The following is a 15040-nucleotide window of genomic DNA, read 5'->3' on the forward strand; positions in this document are numbered from 1 at the left end:
ACGCACTAACACAGTCTGGCGACGCCACTAACAGTCGTGTCTTTTTACCACAACTTGTTTTCACATCAAAATGGTCCTGTATCATTAAGACATTTATCAAACACACAGACAGAGACAGACCTTCTGCCAGACAGAGACAGACAGAGAGACAGACAGACAGACACAGAGACAGACAGACCTTCTGCCAGGCGATGTTGAGGGCCTCCTTCTTCTTCTGGTCCAGCTCCTCTATGGTCTGGAGGATCTTAGACTTGTCATTCTCTACGATCCTCTTCTTCTTCATCAGGTCATTATACTGATGGGGCAAAAACAGGGTCACGGGTCACGTTCTCAACTCTCCTCCAATCATATCAAAGCTACTATTACCTATTGACATCTGCCAGAACCTCGAGAAGGACCCAAGAGGGGCAGAAGGAATACAAATAGATTTGGTACAAGGTCCAAAGGAACCACACACACCTCCCTAAACTCACCCTCAGCCTGACTCAACATGTTTAACACCTCCCCAAACTCACCCTCTCCTCAGCCTGACCACACACACTCCCCAAACTCCCCCTCTCCTCAACCTGACCACACACACCTCCCCAAACTCCCCTCTCCTCAGCCTGACCACACACACCTCCCCAAACTCACCCTCTCCTCAGCCTGACCCCACACACCTCCCTAAACTCCCCTCTCCTCAGCCTGACCACACACACCTCCCCAAACTCCCCCTCTCCTCAGCCTGACCCCACACACCTCCCTAAACTCCCCTCTCCTCAGCCTGACCACACACACCTCCCTAAACTCCCCCTCTCCTCAGCCTGACCACACACACCTCCCTAAACTCACCCTCTCCTCAGCCTGACTCAACATGTAAAACACCTCCCTAAACTCACCCTCTCCTCAGCCTGACTCAACATGTAAAACACCTCCCTAAACTCACCCTCCTCAGCCTGACCACAAACACCTCCCTAAACTCACCCTCTCCTCAGCCTGACCACACACACCTCCCTAAACTCACCCTCTCCTCAGCCTGACTCAACATGTAAAACACCTCCCTAAACTCCCCCTCTCCTCAGCCTGACCACACACACCTCCCCAAACTCCCCCTCTCCTCAGCCTGACCACACACACCTCCCCAAACTCCCCCTCTCCTCAGCCTGACCACACACACCTCCCCAAACTCCCCCTCTCCTCAGCCTGACCACACACACCTCCCCAAACTCCCCCTCTCCTCAGCCTGACTCAACATGTTTAACACCTCCCCAAACTCACCCTCTCCTCAGCCTGACCACACACACCTCCCTAAACTCACCCTCTCCTCAGCCTGACTCAACATGTTTAACACCTCCCCAAACTCACCCTCTCCTCAGCCTGACTCAACATGTTTAACACCTCCCCAAACTCACCCTCTCCTCAGCCTGACTCAACATGTTTAACACCTCCCCAAACTCACCCTTTCCTCAGCCTGACTCAACATGTTTAACACCTCCCCAAACTCACCCTCTCCGCAGCCTGACTCAACATGTTTAACACCTCCCCAAACTCACCCTCTCCGCAGCCTGACTCAACATGTTTAACACCTCCCCAAACTCACCCTCTCCTCAGCCTGACTCAACATGTTTAACACCTCCCCAAACTCCCCTCTCCTCAGCCTGACTCAACATGTTTAACACCTCCCCAAACTCCCCCTCTCCTCAGCCTGACTCAACATGTTTAACACCTCCCCAAACTCACCCTCTCCTCAGCCTGACTCAACATGTTTAACACCTCCCCAAACTCACCCTCTCCTCAGCCTGACTCAACATGTTTAACACCTCCCCAAACTCACCCTCTCCTCAGCCTGACTCAACATGTTTAACACCTCCCCAAACTCACCCTCTCCTCAGCCTGACCCCACACACACCTCCCTAAACTCACCCTCTCCTCAGCCTGACTCAACATGTTTAACACCTCCCCCCTCAGCCTGACTCAACATGTTTAACACCTCCCCAAACTCACCCTCTCCTCAGCCTGACCCCACACACACCTCCCTAAACTCACCCTCTCCTCAACCTGACTCAACATGTTTAACACCTCCCCAAACTCACCCTCTCCTCAGCCTGACTCAACATGTTTAACACCTCCCCAAACTCCCCCTCTCCTCAGCCTGACTCAACATGTTTAACACCTCCCCAAACTCACCCTCTCCTCAGCCTGACTCAACATGTTTAACACCTCCCCAAACTCACCCTCTCCTCAGCCTGACTCAACATGTTTAACACCTCCCCAAACTCACCCTCTCCTCAGCCTGACTCAACATGTTTAACACCTCCCCAAACTCACCCTCTCCTCAGCCTGACCACACACACCTCCCTAAACTCACCCTCTCCTCAGCCTGACTCAACATGTTTAACACCTCCCCAAACTCACCCTCTCCTCAGCCTGACTCAACATGTTTAACACCTCCCCAAACTCACCCTCTCCTCAGCCTGACTCAACATGTTTAACACCTCCCCTCACCCTCTCCTCAGCCTGACTCACATGTTTAACACCTCCCCAAACTCACCCTCTCCTCAGCCTGACTCAACATGTTTAACACCTCCCCAAACCCACCCTCTCCTCAGCCTGACTCAACATGTTTAACACCTCCCCAAACTCACCCTCTCCTCAGCCTGACTCAACATGTTTAACACCTCCCCAAACTCACCCTCTCCTCAGCCTGACTCAACAACACCTCCCTAAACTCCCCCTCTCTCCTCAGCCTGACCACACAACACCTCCCCAAACTCCCCTCTCCTCAGCCTGACCACATGTTTAACACCTCCCTAAACTCACCCTCAGCCTGACTCAACATGTTTAACACCTCCCCAAACTCCCCTCTCCTCAGCCTGACTCAACATGTTTAACACCTCCCCAAACTCAGCCCCTCTCCTCAGCCTGACTCAACATGTTTAACACCTCCCCAAACTCACCCTCTCCTCAGCCTGACTCAACATGTTTAACACCTCCCCAAACTCACCCTCTCCTCAGCCTGACTCAACATGTTTAACACCTCCCCAAACTCACCCTCTCCTCAGCCTGACTCAACATGTTTAACACCTCCCCAAACTCACCCTCTCCTCAGCCTGACTCAACATGTTTAACACCTCCCCAAACTCACCCTCTCCTCAGCCTGACTCAACATGTTTAACACCTCCCCAAACTCACCCTCTCCTCAGCCTGACTCAACATGTTTAACACCTCCCCAAACTCACCCTCTCCTCAGCCTGACTCAACATGTTTAACACCTCCCCAAACTCACCCTCTCCTCAGCCTGACTCAACATGTTTAACACCTCCCCAAACTCACCCTCTCCTCAGCCTGACTCAACATGTTTAACACCTCCCCAAACTCACCCTCTCCTCAGCCTGACTCAACATGTTTAACACCTCCCCAAACTCACCCTCTCCTCAGCCTGACTCAACATGTTTAACACCTCCCCAAACTCACCCTCTCCTCAGCCTGACTCAACATGTTTAACACCTCCCCAAACTCACCCTCTCCTCAGCCTGACTCAACATGTTTAACACCTCCCCAAACTCACCCTCTCCTCAGCCTGACTCAACATGTTTAACACCTCCCCAAACTCACCCTCTCCTCAGCCTGACTCAACATGTTTAACACCTCCCCAAACTCACCCTCTCCTCAGCCTGACTCAACATGTTTAACACCTCCCCAAACTCACCCTCTCCTCAGCCTGACTCAACATGTTTAACACCTCCCCAAACTCACCCTCTCCTCAGCCTGACTCAACATGTTTAACACCTCCCCAAACTCACCCTCTCCTCAGCCTGACTCAACATGTTTAACACCTCCCCAAACTCACCCTCTCCTCAGCCTGACTCAACATGTTTAACACCTCCCCAAACTCACCCTCTCCTCAGCCTGACTCAACATGTTTAACACCTCCCCAAACTCACCCTCTCCTCAGCCTGACTCAACATGTTTAACACCTCCCCAAACTCACCCTCTCCTCAGCCTGACTCAACATGTTTAACACCTCCCCAAACTCACCCTCTCCTCAGCCTGACTCAACATGTTTAACACCTCCCCAAACTCACCCTCTCCTCAGCCTGACTCAACATGTTTAACACCTCCCCAAACTCACCCTCTCCTCAGCCTGACTCAACATGTTTAACACCTCCCCAAACTCACCCTCTCCTCAGCCTGACTCAACATGTTTAACACCTCCCCAAACTCACCCTCTCCTCAGCCTGACTCAACATGTTTAACACCTCCCCAAACTCACCCTCTCCTCAGCCTGACTCAACATGTTTAACACCTCCCCAAACTCACCCTCTCCTCAGCCTGACTCAACATGTTTAACACCTCCCCAAACTCACCCTCTCCTCAGCCTGACTCAACATGTTTAACACCTCCCCAAACTCACCCTCTCCTCAGCCTGACTCAACATGTTTAACACCTCCCCAAACTCACCCTCTCCTCAGCCTGACTCAACATGTTTAACACCTCCCCAAACTCACCCTCTCCTCAGCCTGACTCAACATGTTTAACACCTCCCCAAACTCACCCTCTCCTCAGCCTGACTCAACATGTTTAACACCTCCCCAAACTCACCCTCTCCTCAGCCTGACTCAACATGTTTAACACCTCCCCAAACTCACCCTCTCCTCAGCCTGACTCAACATGTTTAACACCTCCCCAAACTCACCCTCTCCTCAGCCTGACTCAACATGTTTAACACCTCCCCAAACTCACCCTCTCCTCAGCCTGACTCAACATGTTTAACACCTCCCCAAACTCACCCTCTCCTCAGCCTGACTCAACATGTTTAACACCTCCCCAAACTCACCCTCTCCTCAGCCTGACTCAACATGTTTAACACCTCCCCAAACTCACCCTCTCCTCAGCCTGACTCAACATGTTTAACACCTCCCCAAACTCACCCTCTCCTCAGCCTGACTCAACATGTTTAACACCTCCCCAAACTCACCCTCTCCTCAGCCTGACTCAACATGTTTAACACCTCCCCAAACTCACCCTCTCCTCAGCCTGACTCAACATGTTTAACACCTCCCCAAACTCACCCTCTCCTCAGCCTGACTCAACATGTTTAACACCTCCCCAAACTCACCCTCTCCTCAGCCTGACTCAACATGTTTAACACCTCCCCAAACTCACCCTCTCCTCAGCCTGACTCAACATGTTTAACACCTCCCCAAACTCACCCTCTCCTCAGCCTGACTCAACATGTTTAACACCTCCCCAAACTCACCCTCTCCTCAGCCTGACTCAACATGTTTAACACCTCCCCAAACTCACCCTCTCCTCAGCCTGACTCAACATGTTTAACACCTCCCCAAACTCACCCTCTCCTCAGCCTGACTCAACATGTTTAACACCTCCCCAAACTCACCCTCTCCTCAGCCTGACTCAACATGTTTAACACCTCCCCAAACTCACCCTCTCCTCAGCCTGACTCAACATGTTTAACACCTCCCCAAACTCACCCTCTCCTCAGCCTGACTCAACATGTTTAACACCTCCCCAAACTCACCCTCTCCTCAGCCTGACTCAACATGTTTAACACCTCCCCAAACTCACCCTCTCCTCAGCCTGACTCAACATGTTTAACACCTCCCCAAACTCACCCTCTCCTCAGCCTGACTCAACATGTTTAACACCTCCCCAAACTCACCCTCTCCTCAGCCTGACTCAACATGTTTAACACCTCCCCAAACTCACCCTCTCCTCAGCCTGACTCAACATGTTTAACACCTCCCCAAACTCACCCTCTCCTCAGCCTGACTCAACATGTTTAACACCTCCCCAAACTCACCCTCTCCTCAGCCTGACTCAACATGTTTAACACCTCCCCAAACTCACCCTCTCCTCAGCCTGACTCAACATGTTTAACACCTCCCCAAACTCACCCTCTCCTCAGCCTGACTCAACATGTTTAACACCTCCCCAAACTCACCCTCTCCTCAGCCTGACTCAACATGTTTAACACCTCCCCAAACTCACCCTCTCCTCAGCCTGACTCAACATGTTTAACACCTCCCCAAACTCACCCTCTCCTCAGCCTGACTCAACATGTTTAACACCTCCCCAAACTCACCCTCTCCTCAGCCTGACTCAACATGTTTAACACCTCCCCAAACTCACCCTCTCCTCAGCCTGACTCAACATGTTTAACACCTCCCCAAACTCACCCTCTCCTCAGCCTGACTCAACATGTTTAACACCTCCCCAAACTCACCCTCTCCTCAGCCTGACTCAACATGTTTAACACCTCCCCAAACTCACCCTCTCCTCAGCCTGACTCAACATGTTTAACACCTCCCCAAACTCCCCTCTCCTCAGCCTGACTCAACATGTTTAACACCTCCCCAAACTCACCCTCTCCTCAGCCTGACTCAACATGTTTAACACCTCCCCAAACTCACCCTCTCCTCAGCCTGACTCAACATGTTTAACACCTCCCCAAACTCACCCTCTCCTCAGCCTGACTCAACATGTTTAACACCTCCCCAAACTCACCCTCTCCTCAGCCTGACTCAACATGTTTAACACCTCCCCAAACTCACCCTCTCCTCAGCCTGACTCAACATGTTTAACACCTCCCCAAACTCACCCTCTCCTCAGCCTGACTCAACATGTTTAACACCTCCCCAAACTCACCCTCTCCTCAGCCTGACTCAACATGTTTAACACCTCCCCAAACTCACCCTCTCCTCAGCCTGACTCAACATGTTTAACACCTCCCCAAACTCACCCTCTCCTCAGCCTGACTCAACATGTTTAACACCTCCCCAAACTCACCCTCTCCTCAGCCTGACTCAACATGTTTAACACCTCCCCAAACTCACCCTCTCCTCAGCCTGACTCAACATGTTTAACACCTCCCCAAACTCACCCTCTCCTCAGCCTGACTCAACATGTTTAACACCTCCCCAAACTCACCCTCTCCCTCAGCCTGACTCAACATGTTTAACACCTCCCCAAACTCACCCTCTCCTCAGCCTGACTCAACATGTTTAACACCTCCCCAAACTCACCCTCTCCTCAGCCTGACTCAACATGTTTAACACCTCCCCAAACTCACCCTCTCCTCAGCCTGACTCAACATGTTTAACACCTCCCCAAACTCACCCTCTCCTCAGCCTGACTCAACATGTTTAACACCTCCCCAAACTCACCCTCTCCTCAGCCTGACTCAACATGTTTAACACCTCCCCAAACTCACCCTCTCCTCAGCCTGACTCAACATGTTTAACACCTCCCCAAACTCACCCTCTCCTCAGCCTGACTCAACATGTTTAACACCTCCCCAAACTCACCCTCTCCTCAGCCTGACTCAACATGTTTAACACCTCCCCAAACTCACCCTCTCCTCAGCCTGACTCAACATGTTTAACACCTCCCCAAACTCACCCTCTCCTCAGCCTGACTCAACATGTTCATGGCTCTCTTGTTGACAGATCTCTCCAGTCGTGTCTTGGACTCTTCCAGCTTCCTCAGCCTCTGGCCCGCCTCTTTAGGGTTGTTGACCTTGAAGTCGTATCCCGTGTTGGGCTGGCCGAACAGGCCTCTCTCCTGACTGATCCACTCGTGTTCCTCTAACATACGAGACACCTGGAGAGAGGGATGGATAGAGGATAGAGAGAGAGATGGATAGAGGACAGGGAGAGAGATGGATAGAGGACAGGGAGAGAGATGGATAGAGGACAGGGAGAGAGATGGATAGAGGACGGGGAGAGAGATGGATAGAGGACAGGGAGAGAGATGGATAGAGGACAGGGAGAGAGATGGATAGAGAGAGGGATGAATGATGGACAGGGAGAGGGATGGATAGAGAGGGATGAATAGAGGACAGGGAGAGACATGGATAGAGAGAGGGATGAATAGAGGACAGGGAGAGACATGGATAGAGGACAGTGAGAGAGATGGATAGAGAGAGGGATGAATAGAGGACAGGGAGAGACATGGATAGAGGACAGTGAGAGAGATGGATAGAGATGGATAGAGGACAGGGAGAGGGAGGATGGATAGAGGACAGGGAGAGAGATGGATAGAGAGAAAATAGATGTTAGTCTGGCTAGCGGAACACGACTCTCACGTTCCTCTAACAGAAGGAACATCTAGTGCTGTGACAGAATATGAACAACATAAAGAGACGACAGATCAAATGGAGATTAGAAAGCAGAGTTGATCAGTAACTGACTGTCTTTACTGTGTTTGTTGTTGATCAGTAACTGACTGTCTTTACTGTGTTTGTTGTTGTTGATCAGTAACTGTACCTTAGCAGCAGCCTCCTGACTGTCTTTACTGTGTTTGTTGTTGATCAGTAACTGACTGTCTGACTGTCTTTACTGTGTATGTTTGTTGGCAGCCTTGATCAGTAACTGTACCTTAGCAGCAGCCTCCTGACTGTCTTTACTGTGTATGTTGTTGTTGTTGATCAGTAACTGACTGTCTTTACTGTGCATGTTGTTGATCAGTAACTGTACCTTAGCAGCAGCCTCCTGACTGTCTTTACTGTGTTTGTTGTTGTTGATCAGTAACTGACTGTCTTTACAGTGTTTGTTGTTGTTGATCAGTAACTGTACCTTAGCACTGTCTTGTCTTTACTGTGTTTGTTGATGTTGATCAGTAACTGTACCTTAGCAGCAGCCTCCTGACTGTCTTTACTGTGTTTGTTGTTGTTGATCAGTAACTGACTGTCTTTACAGTGTTTGTTGTTGTTGATCAGTAACTGTACCTTAGCAGCAGCCTCCTGACTGTCTTTACTGTGTTTGTTGTTGTTGATCAGTAACTGACCTTAGCAGCAGCCTCCTGACTGTCTTTACTGTGTTTGTTGTTGATCAGTAACTGTACCTTAGCAGCAGCCTCCTGACTGTCTTTACTGTGTTTGTTGTTGTTGATCAGTAACTGACTGTCTTTGTCTTTACAGTGTTTGTTGTTGTTGATCAGTAACTGTACCTTAGCAGCAGCCTCCTGACTGTCTTTACTGTGTTTGTTGATGTTGATCAGTAACTGTACCTTAGCAGCAGCCTCCTGACTGTCTTTACTGTGTTTGTTGTTGTTGATCAGTAACTGACTGTCTTTACAGTGTTTGTTGTTGTTGATCAGTAACTGTACCTTAGCAGCAGCCTCCTGACTGTCTTTACTGTGTTTGTTGTTGTTGATCAGTAACTGACTGTCTTTACAGTGTTTGTTGTTGTTGATCAGTAACTGTACCTTAGCAGCAGCCTCCTGACTGTCTTTACTGTGTTTTGTTGTTGTTGATCAGTAACTGACTGTCTTTACAGTGTTTGTTGTTGTTGATCAGTAACTGTACCTTAGCAGCAGCCTCCTGACTGTCTTTACTGTGTTTGTTGTTGATCAGTAACTGATCAGTAACTGACTGTCTTTACAGTGTTTGTTGTTGTTGATCAGTAACTGTACCTTAGCAGCAGCCTCCTGACTGTCTTTACTGTGTTTGTTGTTGTTGATCAGTAACTGACTGTCAGCAGCCTTGACTGTGTTTACTGTTTGTTGTTGATCAGTAACTGTACCTTAGCAGCAGCCTCCTGACTGTCTTTACTGTGTTTGTTGTTGTTGATCAGTAACTGTACCTTAGCAGCAGCCTCCTGACTGTCTTTGTTTGTTGTTGATCAGTAACTGACTGTCTTTACAGTGTTTGTTGTTGTTGATCAGTAACTGTACCTTAGCAGCAGCCTCCTGACTGTCTTTACTGTGTTTGTTGTTGTTGATCAGTAACTGACTGTCTTTACAGTGTTTGTTGTTGTTGATCAGTAACTGTACTGTCTTTACTGTGCAGCAGCCTCTGACTGTCTTTACTGTGTTTGTTGTTGTTGATCAGTAACTGTACCTTAGCAGCAGCCTCCTGACTGTCTTTACTGTGTTTGTTGTTGTTGATCAGTAACTGTACCTTAGCAGCAGCCTCCTGACTGTCTTTACTGTGTTTGTTGTTGTTGATCAGTAACTGTACCTTAGCAGCAGCCTCCTGACTGTCTTTACTGTGTTGTTGTTGTTGATCAGTAACTGTACCTTAGCAGCAGCCTCCTGACTGTCTTTACTGTGTTTGTTGTTGTTGATCAGTAACTGTACTTAGCAGCAGCCTCCTGACTGTCTTTACTGTGTTTGTTGTTGTTGATCAGTAACTGTACCTTAGCAGCAGCCTCCTGACTGTCTTTACTGTGTTTGTTGTTGTTGATCAGTAACTGACTGTCTTTACTGTGTTTGTTGTTGATCAGTAACTGTACCTTAGCAGCAGCCTCCTGACTGTCTTTACTGTGTTTGTTGATGTTGATCAGTAACTGTACCTTAGCAGCAGCCTCCTGACTGTCTTTACTGTGTTTGTTGTTGTTGATCAGTAACTGTACCTTAGCAGCAGCCTCCTGACTGTCTTTACTGTGTATGTTGTTGTTGTTGATCAGTAACTGTACCTTAGCAGCAGCCTCCTGACTGTCTTTACTGTGTTTGTTGTTGTTGATCAGTAACTGTACCTTAGCAGCAGCCTCCTGACTGTCTTTACTGTGTTTTGTTGTTGTTGATCAGTAACTGTACCTTAGCAGCAGCCTCCTGACTGTCTTTACTGTGTTTGTTGTTGTTGATCAGTAACTGTACCTTAGCAGCAGCCTCCTGACTGTCTTTACTGTGTATGTTGTTGTTGATCAGTAACTGTACCTTAGCAGCAGCCTCCTGACTGTCTTTACTGTGTTTGTTGTTGTTGATCAGTAACTGTACCTTAGCAGCAGCCTCCTGACTGTCTTTACTGTGTTTGTTGTTGTTGATCAGTAACTGTACTTTACTGTGTAGCAGCAGCCTCCTGACTGTCTTTACTGTGTTTGTTGTTGTTGATCAGTAACTGTACCTTAGCAGCAGCCTCCTGACTGTCTTTACTGTGTTTTGTTGTTGATCAGTAACTGTACCTTAGCAGCAGCCTCCTGACTGTCTTTACTGTGTTTGTTGATGTTGATCAGTAACTGTACCTTAGCAGCAGCCTCCTGACTGTCTTTACTGTGTATGTTGTTGTTGATCAGTAACTGTACCTTAGCAGCAGCCTCCTGACTGTCTTTACTGTGTATGTTGTTGTTGATCAGTAACTGTACCTTAGCAGCAGCCTCCTGACTGTCTTTACTGTGTATGTTGTTGTTGTTGATCAGTAACTGTACCTTAGCAGCAGCCTCCTGACTGTCTTTACTGTGTATGTTGTTGTTGATCAGTAACTGTACCTTAGCAGCAGCCTCCTGACTGTCTTTACTGTGTATGTTGTTGTTGATCAGTAACTGTACCTTAGCAGCAGCCTCCTGACTGTCTTTACTGTGTTGTTGTTGATCAGTAACTGTACCTTAGCAGCAGCCTCCTGACTGTCTTTACTGTGTATGTTGTTGTTGATCAGTAACTGTACCTTAGCAGCAGCCTCCTGACTGTCTTTACTGTGTTTGTTGTTGTTGATCAGTAACTGTACCTTAGCAGCAGCCTCCTGACTGTCTTTACTGTGTTTGTTGTTGATCAGTAACTGTACCTTAGCAGCAGCCTCCTGACTGTCTTTACTGTGTATGTTGTTGATGTTGATCAGTAACTGTACCTTAGCAGCAGCCTCCTGACTGTCTTTACTGTGTATGTTGTTGATGTTGATCAGTAACTGTACCTTAGCAGCAGCCTCCTGACTGTCTTTACTGTGTATGTTGTTGTTGTTGATCAGTAACTGTACCTTAGCAGCAGCCTCCTGACTGTCTTTACTGTGTATGTTGTTGATGTTGATCAGTAACTGTACCTTAGCAGCAGCCTCCTGACTGTCTTTACTGTGTATGTTGTTGATGTTGATCAGTAACTGTACCTTAGCAGCAGCCTCCTGACTGTCTTTACTGTGTATGTTGATCAGTAACTGTACCTTAGCAGCAGCCTCCTGACTGTCTTTAGTGTGTTGTTGTTGTTGATCAGTAACTGTACCTTAGCAGCAGCCTCCTGACTGTCTTTACTGTGTTTGTTGATGTTGATCAGTAACTGTACCTTAGCAGCAGCCTCCTGACTGTCTTTACTGTGTATGTTGTTGTTGTTGATCAGTAACTGTACCTTAGCAGCAGCCTCCTGACTGTCTTTACTGTGTTTGTTGTTGTTGATCAGTAACTGTACCTTAGCAGCAGCCTCCTGACTGTCTTTACTGTGTATGTTGTTGATGTTGATCAGTAACTGTACCTTAGCAGCAGCCTCCTGACTGTCTTTACTGTGTATGTTGTTGATGTTGATCAGTAACTGTACCTTAGCAGCAGCCTCCTGACTGTCTTTACTGTGTATTGTTGTTGTTGATCAGTAACTGTACCTTAGCAGCAGCCTCCTGACTGTCTTTACTGTGTATGTTGTTGATCAGTAACTGTACCTTAGCAGCAGCCTCCTGACTGTCTTTACTGTGTATGTTGTTGATCAGTAACTGTACCTTAGCAGCAGCCTCCTGACTGTCTTTACTGTGTTTGTTGTTGATGTTGTTGTTGATCAGTAACTGTACCTTAGCAGCAGCCTCCTGACTGTCTTTCCTGTGTTTGCTGATGTTGTGTTCCAACTCTTTAATCTTCAACTGAGACTCATTGGTTCTCTCTCTCATATGGTTGGCTTCTGTACTTTTACCCTGGAACACACACACACACACACACACACACACACACACACACACACACACACACACACACACACACACACACACTTTGTTGACATGGAACATGAAATTACATCATCAAAGTAGCTCGTAAGAGTTGGGCAGAACTGAGATATTTTTTACAAAGTGATCTGATCCTAGATCAGAGGTTATAGTAATCTCTCATGGACAGATGCACGTAACAACTGATATTGTAGTGTCTCTAGGAGCCTCTTTTCTCAATTTTATTCCTCCCCCAATTTTCTCAGGTTTTTATTCTCAAAAAAAAAAAAAAATCACACTTCAAGTCCATAACAATGTTTAAACCATATCAGGAGACCACTTGAGGTCTGGGTAAAATCTCACAACATGTTCATTTTCAGATGTAGGATCCTCTAATTGGGTTGTACGGATGTAGGATCCTCTAATTGGGTTGTACGGATCCTCTAATTGGGTTGTACGGATGTAGGATCCTCTAATTGGGTTGTACGGATGTAGGATCCTCTAATTGGGTTGTACGGATGAGGATCCTCTAATTGAGTTGTAGATCCTCTAATTGGGTTGTACGGATCCTCTAATTGGGTTGTACGGATCCTCTAATTGGGTTGTACGGATCCTCTAATTGGGTTGTACGGATCCTCTAATGGGTTGTACGGATCCTCTAATTGAGTTGTATTGGGTTGTACGGATCCTCTAATTGGGTTGTACGGATCCTCTCCTCTAATTGGGTTGTACGGATCCTCTAATTGGGTTGTACGGATCCTCTAATTGGGTTGTACGGATCCTCTAATTGGGTTGTACGGATCCTCTAATTGGGTTGTACGGATAGGATCCTCTAATTCTAATTGGGTTGTAGGATCCTCTAATTGGGTTGTGCCGGATCCTCTAATTGGGTTGTACGGATCCTCTAATTGTAGATACGGATTGTACGGATCCTCTAATTGGATTGTACGGATCCTCTAATTGGGTTGTACGGATCCTCTAATTGGGTTGTACGGATCCTCTAATTGTACGGATCCTCTAATTGGGTTGTACGGATTGTACGGATCCTCTAATTGGGTTGTACGGATCCTCTAATTGGGTTGTATTCTAATTGGGATTGTAGGATCCTCTAATTGGGTTGTGTATCCTCTAATTGGGTTGTACGGATCCTCTAATTGGGTTGTACGGATCCTCTAATTGGGTTGTACGGATCCTCTAATTGGGTTGTACGGATCCTCTAATTGGGTTGTACGGATGTAGGATCCTCTAATTGGGTTGTAGATACTATGGATGTAGGATCCTCTCTAATTGAGTTGTAGATACTACAGATGTAGGATCCTCTAATTGAGTTGTATGGATGTAGGATCCTCTAATTGGGTTGTATGGATGGATCCTCTAATTGGGTTGTATGGATGATCCTCTAATTGGGTTGTATGGAATGTAGGATCCTCTAATTGGGCTGTAGATACTACGGATGTAGGAGCCTCAACCATATTCTCTTGCACATCCTCTGCGCTCACTTTCAGCATTTAAATGCTTGTAAAAATAAATAAAAATGTCTCGTGCAATATTAGGCTTTCTTAGCTGAGTGACGGCTAGGGCTGATCCCATTTAGTCAACTGGTTGGTTGATAGGCTGTTGGTCAACAGATTTTAATGGTGCACTAGACACCCGTCTGATTGGTTCCTGTCTGAGTGGACTGATCCATTGTGGGGTGGGGGGGGGGGACTTTGCTAATCTCCTTAGTATCTTTTCACCTACATCTCCAGCAGAACATCATCCAGCATCTGATGCTTTTATGAAGGATTTCAGTTCTGCGTGTCCGAGATGTTTTCCACGACAACATGACGATGATGAGGAGCAGCATGGTAATAACAACACCAGTACTACTGACAGTAATGTAGTGATCATACCTTGATCTCTTTGTCCTGGGCTACGATCACCTCTTTCTGTCTAGTCAACTCCTCTTGGGCCTTACGCACAGACTCCTGGAGAAAGAGGGGGAGGGGAGAGAGGTTGATTAAGGAGAGAGAGGGGGAGGGGAAAGAGGTTGATGAAGGAAGAGAGAGGGGGAGGGGAAAGAGGTTGATGAAGGAGAGAGAGGGGGAGGGGAGAGGGAGGGGGAGGGGAGAGAGAGGTTGATGGGAGAGAGGGGGAGGGGAGAGAGAGGTTGATGGGAGAGCGGGGGAGGGGAGAGAGCGGTTGAGGAGGAAGGAGAGAGAGCGGTTGAGGAAGGAGAGAGCGGTTGAGGAAGGAGAGAGCGGTTGAGCGGTTGAGGAAGGAGAGAGCGGTTGAGGAAGGAGAGAGCGGTTGAGGAAGGAGAGAGCGGTTGAGGAGAGGAGGAAGGAGAGAGCGGTTGAGGAAGGAAGGAGAGAGCGGTTGAGGAAGGAGAGCGGTTGAGGAAGGAGAGAGCGGTTGAGGAAGGAGAGAGCGGTTGAGGAAGGAGAGAGC

General features: G+C 47.9%; 1 protein-coding gene across 4 annotated transcripts in view; it reads right to left on the reverse strand.

Moving 5' to 3' along the window:
* Positions 1-15040, reverse strand: part of LOC124018478 (structural maintenance of chromosomes protein 2-like) — a 65069-nt gene that overhangs the window by 5368 nt on the left and 44661 nt on the right. For all 4 annotated transcript variants that reach the window (XM_046333807.1, XM_046333808.1, XM_046333809.1 and 1 more), the window contains exons 21-24: positions 14503-14577; positions 12482-12601; positions 7402-7602; positions 179-295 (exon numbers count right to left, since the gene is read on the reverse strand). In XM_046333807.1, the coding sequence (XP_046189763.1) occupies positions 179-295; positions 7402-7602; positions 12482-12601; positions 14503-14577 (513 nt within the window). The remainder of the gene's footprint in view (positions 1-178; positions 296-7401; positions 7603-12481; positions 12602-14502; positions 14578-15040) is intronic.

Source organism: Oncorhynchus gorbuscha, unplaced genomic scaffold (genome assembly GCF_021184085.1).
Source record: "Oncorhynchus gorbuscha isolate QuinsamMale2020 ecotype Even-year unplaced genomic scaffold, OgorEven_v1.0 Un_scaffold_528, whole genome shotgun sequence".
Taxonomy (NCBI): Eukaryota; Metazoa; Chordata; class Actinopteri; order Salmoniformes; family Salmonidae; genus Oncorhynchus; species Oncorhynchus gorbuscha.